At 33.4% G+C, this 16,030-nt stretch overlaps 1 protein-coding gene across 11 annotated transcripts in view; it reads right to left on the reverse strand.

Moving 5' to 3' along the window:
- Positions 1 to 16,030, reverse strand: part of ARHGEF7 (Rho guanine nucleotide exchange factor 7) — a 93,950-nt gene that overhangs the window by 11,262 nt on the left and 66,658 nt on the right. For 5 of the 11 annotated variants that reach the window (XR_015744579.1, XM_026708321.2, XM_026708322.2 and 2 more), the window contains one exon: positions 15,748 to 15,837. Coding sequence is in view for 10 of the 11 variants with exons in the window: in XM_026708321.2 (XP_026564106.1) it covers positions 15,748 to 15,837 (90 nt within the window). In the remaining variant the exon portion in view is untranslated. Of the gene's footprint in view, positions 1 to 683; positions 4,786 to 8,419; positions 8,597 to 14,393; positions 14,560 to 15,265; positions 15,300 to 15,747; positions 15,838 to 16,030 lie in introns of those variants that run through there. The other 6 variants (XM_026708323.2, XM_087938566.1, XM_087938564.1 and 3 more) reach the window with 5 other exon arrangements.

The following is a 16,030-nucleotide window of genomic DNA, read 5'->3' on the forward strand; positions in this document are numbered from 1 at the left end:
ATTTTTTCCCTATTCCTACACATTTCTTTTTAAAAGTTGCTTGCATAGGAGATAAGACTAAAGTTTAACCACTAACCATGTTTTGTAAAAAGCTTTGGCAGTAGTGCCATTGGACTAGCCTATGATATGTGCATGTTTGAAATCTGTAAAGAAGATAGTGCAGGCTTGGATTGTCTTACGGTAGCTATATTTATGAGCACTATATGGTCCAGAACCCATACATCTGTTTGGAGGAGTAGAAAAGAGGATAAGACCACAGGAATCAAAGCACCATCTAAGGAAGTTTCTAGAAATTGGTCACTTTCTTTCATTGGTTCCACTTCATCAATGGACACTGTTTCCAGATCTCTTGAATGCAACAATAACATTTTTTTACAAATAGTTTAAGACACTTAACAAAGATGCAATGTTTTCTTTATTGCAACTAAGTATTCCTTGAAAAATGCCTTGTATGGAAAGATGCCCAATCTTTAACAGGGAGATATAGCGCTTTAGATTCAAGCCAAAAAGACCCTTCAAGCATTCAGATCTGTTCAACTAAGACTGTCATAACTTCTAAAAGAAGCAGTAACAGTTCTCAGGATCTTGCAGTGATTATTCACAGGTCTTCTACAACTAATGACAGTATTGTTCGCAATAAAAATAATAGACTAAATGAAGGAAAATACAGAACACAGGACACAAACAGAGCAACCATATTCATTTTATTCACATAAGAACTAGCAGTCTAGTATTGTTAAAGTACTGTATCATCCCATAAAAAAGGAACTTTGAAAAACAATCATACATTTAAAAAGGAATATTCTTAAAATGGAATTAGAAGTCCACAAACTTGGTTTCAGCTTGGCAACCAGATAAATGACAACATATGCAGTCAGAATCCATTTGAAGACATCCATTTTAAAATATATCAAAATTAATGTTCACAAAAGATTCAAAGTCCTCATCTTACATCAACAAGTTTCAATTAATCCATGAGAACAATGAAAGAAAATGAGGGAAGAGAGAAATGGAACAATTTTCAATCTCTGTAAAAAATTATCTAAGAAGCATAAATTCACTTAAACGAAAATAATACCACCAGTGGGTTTAAGACTGTCCTTAGGATCAGTCTTTTGCACATAAGTTTAATTCTCTACTGAGCACCAACAAAAGGGAGATGAAACACTTTCGGCATATCTCTAAGGAAAATCAATATACTAGTAGGCACCATCAAGGCTTAATTTAGATACAGATAGTCCCTGAGTTAAGAATATCTGACGCAAGCTGAAACTTAACAATGCTTCAGAAACCATGAAACCACATGTTTTTAATATACCACCTGTTCAGCTGAAAGCATTACACAGTTCAGCACTGGCTAGAGGAAGGACATGCTGTCCGCCATTTTTAGTAATTAGGCAATCTGTTTTTAAGTACAAGTTCTGACTTAAATACAAATTCAGGTTAAAGGCAGTGTTAAGGAATGGAACTGTTCTTAACCAGGGACTGCCTATGATATAAAAGTAATTCTGTAAAAGTACAGGACATTCCTATATGAGTAAGCCCCTAATATAGGTTACGATGGATTATTTATTTATTTTTGAACAAAGAGCAATTCAGAAGCTATATTATATGATGTCAAAACTGTTTGTGGTTGTATAAAACTCATTAATTTCTTTCCATTCTTGCAGTTAGGCTTTTCCAAAGCAGTGTTAATAGTTCAGAATGTTCTGCCAAAATTTTTATATATATTTGCATTTGGTATAAATACAGAAACGAAATGGGTATATATTTCTATTTAATTTAATTTATTCCACTTAAAATATGTGTGTTGAATTTTGTTTATAAGTTATTAAAATCAGAAGGGATCTCAAGGTGGGCCTTTCATCATCAATAATTAAAAATGATCTCAGTTACCCATAACTTCTCAGACTTTTGATTAAGATAAAGTATAGTATCTCAATCGTTCTAGTTTTCTTGTTTTGGGCTTATTGAATGTATCATTTATCCATCTTTGAACTGACAGAGAAATATCAGTTTAAAAACTGCTGCCCCATTGCTGATTCTGTCCTGACATAATTATTTTCTAGCTGGACAAAAAATATTCACTAACTATTCTTAGGTTTTGTACAATTGTTTTGCATTGTGGGTCCAAAAACAACCCATGAGGGGACAGACACTGGGGTGTGCGTGTTATGGGGTAAAGCAATAGGTAACCCTCCCACTGCACTACTACTCCCTCAATATCTGTTGGATTACTAACAGCTAAGGAACATGGAGTGGTTCTGAGGTATGGAAGGAATTTCCCTCCTGCTTCACAGCAAAGTCTCTCACTCACCCATAGCATCTGATTGAGGGACTTTTGAATTTAGTCCAGTTTAAAATTTGGTTTCTCCCACAACTCAGAGATTTCATGGGAGGGGGATGTCCATAGCAAACAAAAGTAATCAATAAATGTTGGGCTGATTCAACCCCCTAAGACAGAATGGTTGACGAAGTGTATCAAATTGTATCTACAACTAAAAATATTTCAGGATAAGAGAAAAAAAACTTTAAGATGAGAACAGCTAATGGCCACTTAAAGTGCCTTAAGTGTGGGAAAGGGGTCAAATGAGGGCTTATGGCATCAGAAAAAAAGAGAGGAAGGGCATTTTTAACCAAGTAAGAAAAGACCCCTAAAATGATTTCTGCATCTACAATCCTCTGACAGTCGAAATGCAATCAACCAAGAGTCGAGGACATAGTTTTAGAGGAAGGGAATAATCAAAATCACTCTAGCTTAAATGTACCATTATCATGCAGTTAATTACAAAATACAGAATCCTACCCAATCCAAACTAAAGACAGCAAGAACAACAGATACCTATCTGTAGATAAAGCAGCTGGCTTGTTTCCTTTATTTTGTCTCTGATGATAAATTAATTCAATAAATAAACAAATAAAATATATGCTAAAGCAACTGACGGGAACACTTTTTCCATGTAGGATGTCCGAGGTGAAGTCACTAAGATGATCTAGTAATGATTTTTCACCAAAATCAGCATGACTTTCGACCAATGTCTAGCAATCAGCCCTATGCCATGAAATGATTGTTGTGGGGAAAAAAGTAAAACAAATACTATGTATGCTGTGCCTTGAACTTCTGAATAAAAGGTGAGATGTACTTGTAAATCAAATGAAAAAACAGGCTGTATAAGCTTCCCCACATAGCTACATAGAGAATTAAGGCTATATAGTGCTAATTGAAAAGCAGGATCATTTATTACTAGTTTTCATTATTACATGTACTAGTAAAGGAATTATTCTGGGAGTTCCCAAACTAAATATACTAAGACCTCAATACTTTTATTTATCCATGTGCACCATCTTGTTCTCATAAGTTGATGAGATAAGTTGACAATCCACCTATCAACTTTCAAATCCAGTTTAAAAATTCCTGACAAAACAATTCCCTGTGTTTGCTGACAGGCCAAACCTTACTTTCATTGATCCCAGCCTTCCCTATCTTCCCTGAAATCCCCCACCCTCAGAAGTTTCTGGAAATTGAGGGTGCACTGGGAATGGTATCAAACTACAGGTGAAGAGGTTTGTTGTGAGAAATAGTCACCTTTAACATGAGTAAAAAAAATTAAGACGAAAGTCATGGTATTTAATTCTGAGACTCTTTCAATGTCAAATGTTCAATATATAAACTTACTTATTTAAGGTGACTACAGAAAGTAATTGTAGAAATTAAACTTTGAGATCTGCATCTACATCTTAACAAAAAATATTTTAAACATTTATTTGCACAACATTGATTTTCTATGGATTTTATTCTACTTACAGTGGCTGTTTCACCTTATACTTCTAATCAACCATCTTCAATTTTTAACTATGAACATTTTCTTGTGAAAATAACCATCAAAATCCATGTTACTAAACAGATATACTAGAGACCATTTTAAGGCAAACAAGATTACCAAATATTCTTTATTACTAAGAATGAAACTGGGCATAAACTCAATGAAAGTTAATAAAATTCAATGCCTGATCATATGCATGCTTACTCATAAACACTGTCATTTGATAGTTAATTACTAATTAAATATATAAATGATTGCAGCATCATAACAATATACATTGCTAATATTGTATATTTACAATAATAGCTCCCAATACTTTGATAATTCAAAAAATAAGTTCTTAGATAAAGTTACATTCTTTTCATTTTAGGAATGAACAGTAATACTTCAAAGTGGTACCCAGACCATAAATCCCTAACTGGTGATGTTCACATAAAAAACAAATAAGACAAATTGTACTAGTATAGAGGGGTTGCCAACCCCTTGGGCAGTTACCCTGGTTCATACAAATACAAAGTTTAAGAACAGCAATATAGGCAGTAATTACTTTACAAATCCAGGTAGCATGCTGATAATCTTACGAATATTAAAGAGTCCATTTGTAAACATGTCTCAATCCAATTTCTCAGAGATGCCACACTGGCACTACTATATGCACAAATCTTCCCTTTTTCATTTGGAACTGTACTGTGGATGCAGTTCTGCTTACCCCATTAATAAACTACTGAAATAACTGTCAGAAAATATATAATACCTGGACACCATACAAATGTCTCCCACTTCAAGAACTGACCCATGTCAAATGTGTGCAACTCTTCCATATGAGATATTCAATGCACTTGTTTGGACTAACCCCCCCCCCCCAAAAAAACCCTTAGCTTTTCTCTGGTGGCATGCCCGTCTTTTCTTTTTCAAACTCAACAATTTCATCTGAATATAGATGAGCTGTAATTCATCTTAACTGTTAAGAAAGAAAGAAGCAAATATAAAGTCAGTTTATCAAACAGGCTTGATTTCACTAACATGGTTAAATTAACCACAGTTAGTTTTATAATTTGGACAAAACGATAAAAAAAATTCTTAATTTACAGTAGAAGTTTTCCACTTTGCAGTTCTGTGGGAGGAAGGGCAGAACAGGGAAGATTTACCTTGTTTTGCTAATGCATTTGAAATGAAATCAATGAGATTCTCCTCTATAATATTAGAAATTAATTCTGTAAAAAACAGATTTTCAATAAGCTAAAAATCTGAAATCTAACAAAATCTGTTTCAACATGAAATAATTCCTCAAAATACAGAAGGCAGCTACTCAGATATACTCAAGTCCTAAATTAATTATTTTATTTTTGGTTTCCATTCTGGTCACCTTCAAAAGATTATTTTAAATAAACAATATTTTAAACCAGTCTGCTTTTTCTCCTATTTCTTTCTCTTTCTCTCTTTTTTGGCATAACTTCAATAAAAGCATAAACTAGTAAATACAAAATGTATTAAAATATACATAACAAATACTTTGAAAAATGAGCAAAACACTTCAGCTGTTATAAGCTACCACACACAATTAAATACAAACTGTACAATACAATGCACATTCAGATATACATCTATATTTGCTTTCAAAAGCCTATAACTTACTTTTCCATTCACAAATAAAATGCAAAGTTTCTCTCTCTCTTTATATATACATATGTTTTATATCACTATGTACACAATATATTGTGTTTTGGCGAGATGATACAAAACACAAAATTAATATAATTAGAATTATTATGGTAAATACGAATTAAATGACAATACCATTTAAGCCATGTGAAAAAGACCCACAACGGTTCACACTTACTTTCTAATTCTTCATTCATTATAATACTGACTGTACATTCCATAACATAAAATACTCAGTGTTATCATACAGGTTCCACAAAAATATTAACTAAAATTTGGGCTGAATACAGTACAACAATGTTAACACTAGAAAGTTTTTTTTAATGCTGTTGCATTAAAATTTCAAATCCATCAAAACAGCCAGCAATCTCCAACAGCAAAAACACCAATAGAGAACTTTAACAATATAGTTAAGCCAAAGAAAACTTTTGTAAAGATCCCACCCCATGGTTCACAGTTGTTGTAAGAATTAATCATGGGAAATTATCAGAATATGAACATTTTGAATAAACATTCTGAAAAAAAATACAAAGCTTTAGAGCAGCCACAGTAATTCAAATTTGTAATACATCATAAAAACAATAGACTGTGTTAAAAAGACTTTACCCATTGTAAAAAAAAAAACTTTCAAAGCCAAAACATTTCTGATTAATGACAGCATTGACCTATAGTTCAGTATTATTCATATTGTATTTTTAATTCATTTTAATTAAAAAACAATACGAATAATACTGAACTTTATTAAACTTTTATTAAACTTTGAAAATATAAGAGTTAAGGAGGCTTACAAAGCGTTGTTCACCCACATAGAATACACAAACATTCCCTTATCACTATGTCTTCATAGCAGAAACTAGATTTTATACAGGAAAAGCATATAATTTCCTAACTTTTTATAAAAGCAGCAGGGAAAGATATACCTGAGCAGGAAAACAGCAAGGGAGGCCATTAACTCCTTTGCCCAGTCATTTTCACACTCAAATTGCTTCTTTTCGGGTGTTCGTAATGGAAAGATACTGTATTTGAAAAGGAAACCAGGCCCAATGGAAAGGATTAAGAATCTCATTTCCTAATAGAAGCCTAATCCCAATGCTACTGGAAGATTCATAATAATTTAATGCCACATTAATTGGAGCTTTGCAGAACAGAAACCAATGCCTCTAAGGACTGCTATTGTTGATCCATCTCTGTGGGTCACAGTAACTTAATCTGCTCTTAGTTTCCTTTGGGCTGTATAGTGGTTCAGCTCCCTGTTTTATTAAAGTCATTTTGGAGGCAGTAATGCTTATTTAGGTCAGTAATGTAGCACAAAACAACATTTTGTGCCTAGGCTCCCAATTCACTAGCCCATCAATTTCATGGCTATCAGGTAAATATGTAACCTTAGGCTTTTATTAAAAATATGTATTTATGAAATGATTTATGTAGAAGTCGAATAATTTTACATTTAATTTCTCAGTATATCAGTTCAAATACCTGCTTCTATTAACCAATGTACTATCCAATCTCCAAGCAGTACAATATTGTGTGCATATTTACAGGTTCAAGATCTGTGACATTCTAAGGACTGGTACTCTGGGGTGTTCTGAACAGTAATAACTGGTCCATTTGATTAAATTTGTTTCAGTAGTAACTTAAATTGCTGAACTGATTTGATAAATTCAGTATTCTTGAAAAATAATGTTTTGAAGATATTTTGTACCAATTGAAATACTATTAGACTGCTTTCTTTTCTAAAATAAGTTCTGGCAATGATTTTATATAGCAAATCTCCCATGAAATATTAAGACCTTTTGTTTATGAGCTAAACACAGAAAACATTGCAAAACTTTGCAAGAGTATTACTGATAGAAATTTGGATGGCTTTTAAAAATGTGCTTATAGAGAAATTAATGATTTCATTTACATTTCAATGATAAAGCAAACTACAAAAATATACTCCTACTTTTCAATTTTAACAGAATGGGTTTAAATTGCCAGTAGGAACGTATGACTTTGGCACTTCCAAAATCTGAATGCTTGGATTTCCTCCCAATGTATAACTTGCTTATCTTTAGACAGAAATTAGCCTATGATTTATTATTGTACACTTATGTCATAAAATCTATATTTAACATGACAGCTACAGTTCAATGTAATATTGGCGCTCAGGGAAACTATTCTATTCTACTAGAAAATATTCTAGTGCATTGTTTTATGTTGAACTGGCTACACAATTTCTTGAATGTATCATTTCTTTACCTTAGCAAAAATTATAGCAAAACTCAACTTGCTCTCAAAACAGTTTTTTGCAGTTTTGAAGTTTTCCATGCTTACTTAATTCACTTGCTCAGTTTCTGATTCTTCCAAAATTTAAGAAATGAGGGTAGAATGATGCAGTATTAATTAGTAATATACTAAATCTGCTTGTTGTTTTTTTAAAAAAATAACTTAAGACATTTATCAGAAACATCAAAATATGATTTTCTCATTTCTGGCAGTTTTGGTTTCTGAGGTGGGAGTTCTTTTAGCTGCTATGCTTAAGTTTATTTTTAAGTTATTTAGTTTAAAATATGTATGAACCTAAATACTGTAAGGCTTAATAATTTTCATGTGAATGGCACAGGTAGTATTTCAAGATACAAGTATACATATATTTCAAGAATCAGGGTGGGGGAGAAGTGTTGTAGCTATGCTGAAATCTTAAAAAGAGTAAACCATTCATAGCTACATACCAATACTTGAATCTTAATATAAAAAAGATACCATAAATGTAGAAGGTGTGACTGAAGTCAGAAGTTTCTCCAAAAGATTGTTAAAATATCACATTAAAAGAGACAAAGAACTTCAAGAAAACGTCTAAGAAAAGCAAGCTGTGATACAACAAGCATTTGTTAAGAAAAGCTCAGAAGTGCATTAGTTCTGGTGAGAGATATAGGAGCAACAGCTCTTACGAGATGTAGAGCCCATTCTGTAACTATGAGCTGTCCATATACTGTCATAGTCAGAGTCTTCAGAGAGGTCGGAAGGCTCCAAACGAGAAAGGCTACTGCGACGACCCAAGGAATCTAGACTGGATTGGTCATCATCAGCCAAGACGTGATTATGCATCAGGTCAGTGCCTTGCCATGCTAAGGATGTATGGATGAAATGAAAGGGAGGATGGAGACAGGCAAAGGTGTGATGAGGAGGAGAACATACAGGATAAGCCACAACCAAAACAGATGAAAATAAAAGCAAAGGTGATGGGAAGAAAAGGAAAAGAGAAAATATTGTTAAAAAAGCACCAAATCTTTTAAATCCCTATTTTGGTTGGGTTTTATCTACAAAATATATTTGGCACATACATTTAAAAACAAAAAAAAGGGAACTCTCTGAATTTTACTCTCTTCCTTAGAATGTGCATTTGCTTTCATGTTGCTTTTAATGTTCTAAGAAACCATGACTTTAACATGAAGGTTTTTTTAAAGTGGGAGAAACTATTACATTAGGATTTTTTTTAAAAAAAAAGACTTTTGAATTGATTCTTAAAGTTGGGCTAGATGGTATTTCCAGAAGGGAAAAAAAAATCTGCTCAAGAATGCGATATGAACTTCCCCAACTTGCAACTTGAGACATTGAGAATGCAATACATTTGGAGAGTGTGCAGATTAAAAAAAAAAAATACTACTTAGCCATATTTAGTACATTTGGTACATTTTCCCCTTAAAAACCAATTTTGATCATAGCTTTCTGTATACATCTATATCTGGAATAATTCCCTAAGGAGATCTAGAAGAATGCCCTTATGAAGAAGGAAATTAATGACTAGGAGCTGTTAGCATTTTGCCATCCTACACAAAATTCCTATCAGAAATTATTGTCATAAGTACTTATTTTTATAGAAATATTCCAGACCAGAAGCACGGGAGGAAAAATTTAACTGGTTCAGGAACTTTTAATTTAAAAAGAATATGCAAATATGAAACAATTTTCAAACTGAAAAATGCCAAGAGAAACTGAAAATTATTTATCCAGGTAGCTACTACTAATCAGCTTGATTTAGTGAAAATAAAGACATAAGAATAAGACACTTAGGTCCAATTTGCATATACAGTCAGTGTCCAAAATAGTTGTACCCAGGCATTATCCATCTAGTTGGAGCCTTTTAGTGACACTAATATGAATTCTTCAACAAAGAAGGTTTGCAGTAGTTAAAACTGTAAGTTACATGGGGAAATATGCTCACTGAGTAGCTTGCCAAATAGAATTTATTCATTCTCCTTAGGTTCTCAGTCCAGCTTTCCGTAGGCTGTACACGTGAAAAGGGCCAATGTCCCTTTCACTTCTATAGAAGATGGAGTTGGGCATGAGTGAAACAAAACCGGAAAAATCACTGTGATATTTAGGACAAGTTACTACTGGATTTTCTTACTGCTTTTCCAATCCTTTCAAAATTATATAATAGCCTTTTCACATGATAGTAGAAGACTTACAGGCCTATAATTGAAATCCTGTAATTATCTGTTCAGTGAAGAAACGTATTGTCCACATATAATGAAGGAAAAAGACCATTCTGTTGCAGGGGAAAAATATGGATATCAGCTATTCCATTTCCTTACAAAGTGAAATATATCAAAATCAAGAAGTGCAGGGAAGATTTACAGGAGAAAAAGAAACGAAGAAGAGGAAAGCTGAAAACAATTCATAAAACAAATAATAGGGTAGCCCCTACTAGCTAGTTATTCTTGGATGGATATCGTCATGGTAATCCAGGACTTTAGGCTTTTGGTTCTGAGATATCCAAAATCACCTCAGAAAGTTGCAATGCACAACACTACTGTTGCCAGAAACAATTATATGGAATGGATGGATATTGTATGTCCATGTAATCATGAGGAGTTGAGCTACACTTACCCTCTATAGGACACTATATAAGCTCTCCTGTGTTGGAGATCCATAGCACAGGATTCAAATAGATAATTAACATAAAATTCTTAAATATACAATGAATTAATCAAAGCAGTTTAATCCAAAAAATATAACATCTCTTTAAAACTAAGAGACTAGTGGCATGTGCAATCATATTCCATATGATAATTTTAACTGCAATGAATGGCATATTACCCATGCAAAAGTATTTCTTTTGTTCCATCAAAAAGGTGAAACTCAGGTGAAAGATTATGTGTGGATTGGGCTCAAAGAAGCAGAATATTCTTATCTTGTGAAAAGGCCCATAGAGATACAGTTATATGCAGAGGTTTAAGCATCATGCTCAAATTGTATGACTCCTTAAAGCTGACACAACTCTCCATGGAACAAAATTAAAAATGACATATATTTGCAAATTTGAATGTATATTTGCTATATAAAATAGAACAGTGAATATGACAGATACAGAGGTTTGGATGTCTTTCCAGACATTTTTTGTAATCTGCCTTTGGCAGAAATAATAGCTTCTATATATTTCTGGTAGCCTAATGTAATATGTGTGACACCTCAGCACTCAACTGCTTCAAAACTTGTCGAATTCGGGGTTCAACGCGTTTTGAAGCAGAAATCTTTCCCATCACTCATCTTTCTCCCAGTAGTCAATGCACAAGGAAGAACCTGCTGGTGTCAGGTGCTTTGTGGCTCACTATTTCTTCCATCTGAAATTGTGGGTCATGTGATAAGTCACATGGCTATTCAGTATTCATTGCATCTTTCAGAACAAATTATCAACAAGTACCAAGGTACCACTGTATAGCGTTTTATAGATAAAAATAGGTTGGATAATTTAACAAGACAATGCACCAAAACATACTTTCAATCCATAAAGGTAGGCCAGGTCAAGAACCAGGCATTGCAGGAATTATAGAATGCTACTTATTATTGTAAAGGTCATAACCCTAAAATCCAGCCAGAATTTCTTTCTGCCTCTTTTTATACCAAGCAGACCCAAGAAAGGGTTGAGTTTCCTTCCCAAACTTTCTCCTTTCCCAGAGTTTAGTTTTGCCTTATTTTTCCTTAATTGCTCCGGCATGTCTTCTTCAAGGTTATCTATGCATTTATCTACATCAAAGCAACAAGAAGCATTAACAGGAAAGGAAGATAAATATTTATATACTATACTGTGTCTTTCCTGAAAATCTTTAGGACAATCTCAAACATGCAATCCATGTAAGAGACCTAATAACATTTGTGAGCTAGAGAAGATATTTAAGGAACAGTGAGAAGAAAGTCTTAAAGCATTAACAGAGAGAATATTAGCTGACTACACATATTTGAAAACTTGCAGGAAGACTGTAGCAAGTTTTGCATTTGCCATATTCACTTTTTTTTCATTCTGAATTAGTAAACAAGTACCCATAAATAGTACAGATGCATTCAATTTCACAGAAAAATGTCATTTACTTCTTACAGTAGAGAGTTACATGCATCAATTTCTGTTCCCTTGGGGATTCAGCAAATTGTAGTTTCACCAGATTACCTAAACATTTGCATACAACTTTGTTGTCCAGCTAGAAGGGAGATTTAAAGAAGAAACAGGTGAAAGGAAAGGAAAGCCATCTGCTAGTACTTCTCTCCAAATCTCCTCTCTCAAGTTATTTTCCAAATGTTTCTTTATAGGAAAATTTAAAAGTATCTTCTGTCCTACCTCTTATGATTCGTCCTGTCATGCTGAACTTGCATTTCCCAGCAGCACCTCCAAAAAGACAAAAGGATGATGCTACTAGCAGAATTGCCAGATCTGCACTTTGAGGAGCAGGCAGAATGTCAACATAGAGGTAAAGAGGCACTAAAGGATACTGAAACATGATCTAATCTCCTAGACTCAAAATAAATTTATTTATAATGCCTAATCTCTTAAAATACAGTATAGTATTTAGGAACCATTATATACAAACCGGCCAATCTTCCCAAAGTACAAGACCAACTCCACTTGCTTTTGTGAAGTTCTGTTAAATTGCATGGGGATAGATTTTAAAAATAATAGTTTAAATAAAATCAGCAATCTTAAAAAAAGAAGCCGTGCAACAAATTGCTATTATCATTTTCCATTGCAGAGAAACACAAATGAAAGCAGTAGATTTTTTTGATGTATGCAATGAAATTTCTTGCACTATGTATACTTATAAAATATACATAGAAAGGGGGAAACAGCAAAAAGCATTTTGCACTAGTTCTGTGTCTCAGTAAGGACACACTTGCATTACTAAAAAGAATATGCTCACATTAAGACATCTGTCACCTTATACATATTGGTATATAAAAATATAATTAAATGACAAGCACCAACTTAGCACAGTTGTACCATTTGAAGCATTACCAATTCATTTTGTCCCACTCAGTTCAGTTATCTATAGAATCATAATAACTCAGTTAATTGTAGGGCTAGTTTCAAATTAAATAATAATGTCTGATTGAGAAGAGAATCGTAAAAAAGGCCTGTACAAGAAGACATAAAAGAATCAGTGACAATTTTATAGCAATGAGTACCAATCATGCGTGCCTATGGTTCCATAACAATACAAAATCTTTTATTAAGGTTCTAGGAAGAAACCCTCAGTAAAGCAAAAGTAGTTTTAGAATAATTAACCCTATTATTAAAAAGTCAAATTCAATTCACAGGATACACAAAAGAGCTTTAAGTGATGTTCTAAAAAAAAAAAAAAAAAAGAATGTGACAGTTAACTGTCAAATATTAGCACATAAATTATTCTCTACAATGCATATTGTCTAAAATCTAAAACCAAAATAAGCATTAGGGAGAATTACTGGACAAAAAAACCCCATTAATGTCTATACCGATTTCTTCCTGTACAGACCGACTGTGACTATTCTGATATAAAAATAGCCTTAACTGCTGACCACTTTCATCATTAATGGCAAAACTGTGCAAACTGATTTAAATCAAGAAGAGTATTCCTTAGGTATAGGTTACACATGCGGGCAGATTGTCTGATTAGGTGCAATGCTTTACTTACAACAGAGGATCTCCACCACTGCAGCCTTGTTTAAGATTAAAATAATCTGGGTCCCCAAGACACAGTGAAAGTTGAGCATGTATCTGAGTAACTGAAAATAGCAGTTCTGCTCAATATATAAAATGTTTAAAAATATAGAATAAAAAGATATTAAATAACTATAATAAAAGCAATTTTTGCTATAGATGGATTTTTCTATCATATGCCTCATTCCCATTTTTGATAGAAACAACCACAGTAAGCCAGATTTTGGGGAACCCTGACTTACCATGAATGAGCTGTGTGTTAATTAATATAGTTGTTCACTCTCACCTGGCTACTCCTACTAGACTGAGCAGATAAATTAATAAAAAATTGTTCATTTAGCACAACGCTTAGGCTTAGGACTTCTAAAAAACGACAAATGAATAAAAGGCTGCACTGGTGGCAGATAAATCCTTGGAAGACAACTGGAGATATATCTGTTAAGCCTCCTTTCTTATACAGTACCAACACAACCACAAGAACACATTCACTAATGCAATGCAGACAGAGCCTGATCCAAATTGTTGGTTCACCATTGCTAACCGTAATGGTAAAACAACAAGCAGGAAGTGGGGGAAGGGGCCTCCTTGACCCTCCAGAATGTTATCAAAACTATGTAACTTGAAGGCTGCCTTTCTGCAATTAAGCATGTTAATTAAACCTTGAACCTTTTGTGCTGTTTTTTATACAAATCATAATTATACGTTAACAGTTCAGAAAATCTAGTTTGCAAAATGTAAAAAAAATCTAAGCCAAGTTTTCAAATTAGATACTAAAATTAAAGCATTTCGGAAATGTTCAGCAGGAAGACACTGACTCAAGAGCTCATACATAGTAAGCCGAAATTTCCCAGAATAGTGGTCTATCATTCTTATTTTAAACAGAATTTTAAAAAACAACTTTTAAAATGTAAACCATATCAAGCATTTAATATTTCCTATTATAAGAGAGATTTGGCTTAAATAAATTAAAAACAACTGAATCAGTCAAGCAAGATTTATTCACTAGCTGTACTATTTGAAAACTTGTATGTGTCTAGCTAAGCAGCAACCCTGGCCAATTTTGAAAAACTAAGCAAGGCCATATCCAGTTTGTAGTTGGATGAAAAACCAGGAAAGATCCTAAAAATAAAAAAAGCAAAACCCTGTAAGAAGGCAAAGGAAATCACTTTTACATTAAGAAAATTCCATGGATAAGTCTAAGATTTAAGTTTTATTCAAAGGAGTCTACCTTTACTTAAATATTTCTATAATAAACACATTCTTAGGGTTTTGAGTTTGGAAACTTCTGTGATGACATTATCATCCATTTTCACTACTACTAAATTAAGAATACATAATTATTATACATAAGCATTAGATTAGAACAGAAATGTTCAGAGTGTTGATTCTCACTTTACAGCAAAAAAAGACACATATTCTCAGGAGAGACATTATCCATGCAGTATCAGGAGCTCTATTCGTTTTCTGTGGGAGTGACCTCTTTTCAGTCCAGAGGAACTGCTCAATGTACTCCATGATGCAGTAGAGAGGTGAAAGAAAGTCCTAAAAAAGCCTTCCCCAACCTGTTGTCCTCCAAATTTACTGGATTTACTGGATTCCCATTGCCAAAGCAGTATCAGTAACTATACTGCACAAACATTCAACAAATCTGGAGAACACTAGATTAGAAGAAAATGCTTGTGAAACACTCACTGCATAAGAACATGGTCTGAAATCTGGCTCATAGGACAAAGGGAAAGGCATGATGTTGACAGTGGCATTCATTCAGCTGTCTCACAATAAAAATGGTGGTGTTTGTGAGCCGATCAAGAAAATGCGTACCTACCTTTTTGACTGTCAAGTAAAGAATGCCTCCAATTCTAAACCAAAAAGAAACTATGCCTTAGGTATTAAAATGTTTGCAAGAACATTTTTTTAAATTAGAATAGTAAACAACAAAACCTAATAACCTTTCAGTAAGTATAACTGAATGGTTTAATGAGATGGTGAATGCACTAAAAATGAACAACTTCAACTAAATTGTTAGCATGTATTATTCAAAAAATTCAGTAAGACATCAAGGCAGTGTTGCCAACACGTACATTTCTTACTGCTAAATCTGGGAATTGTAAAGCACATAAAAGATCGAAGAATCAGTCAACATTGCAAACGCACATTTGCTCAAGTTCCTAATGAATTTATGTACTATTTTCATCACACCTCACTTTTCAGACCATACAAACCACTGACAACAATAAACACAAAATTTAGCAAGCAACTGCTAGATGGCTAAGATAATTTTTCTATTTATATTTTTTTAAAACTTACTTGAGTTTAATGTTTGACGTGTTTTGGCACTTGTGCAATAAGCTTCAATGACTTTTAGAATCTGAGCATCTTCTTCTAATGCCGCTGTACCTATGAAATACCCAAAAGATATTAATTATGCTGGATACTGAGACTCAAAAATAAACACTGTGATTGACAATTTATACCTAATCCTTGTTTGAGAACAATTGGGACTGGTCATTCTGGCACTAATTGATGCAGTCATTAAGTGAAACACCATGTGATCCCAATTTTCAATTTTACTGCTGGCTTCTCTAATTGA

The sequence above is a fragment of the Pseudonaja textilis genome, chromosome 8 (genome assembly GCF_049901715.1).
Source record: "Pseudonaja textilis isolate UNSWEBS1 chromosome 8, rPseTex1.2, whole genome shotgun sequence".
NCBI lineage: Eukaryota > Metazoa > Chordata > Lepidosauria > Squamata > Elapidae > Pseudonaja > Pseudonaja textilis.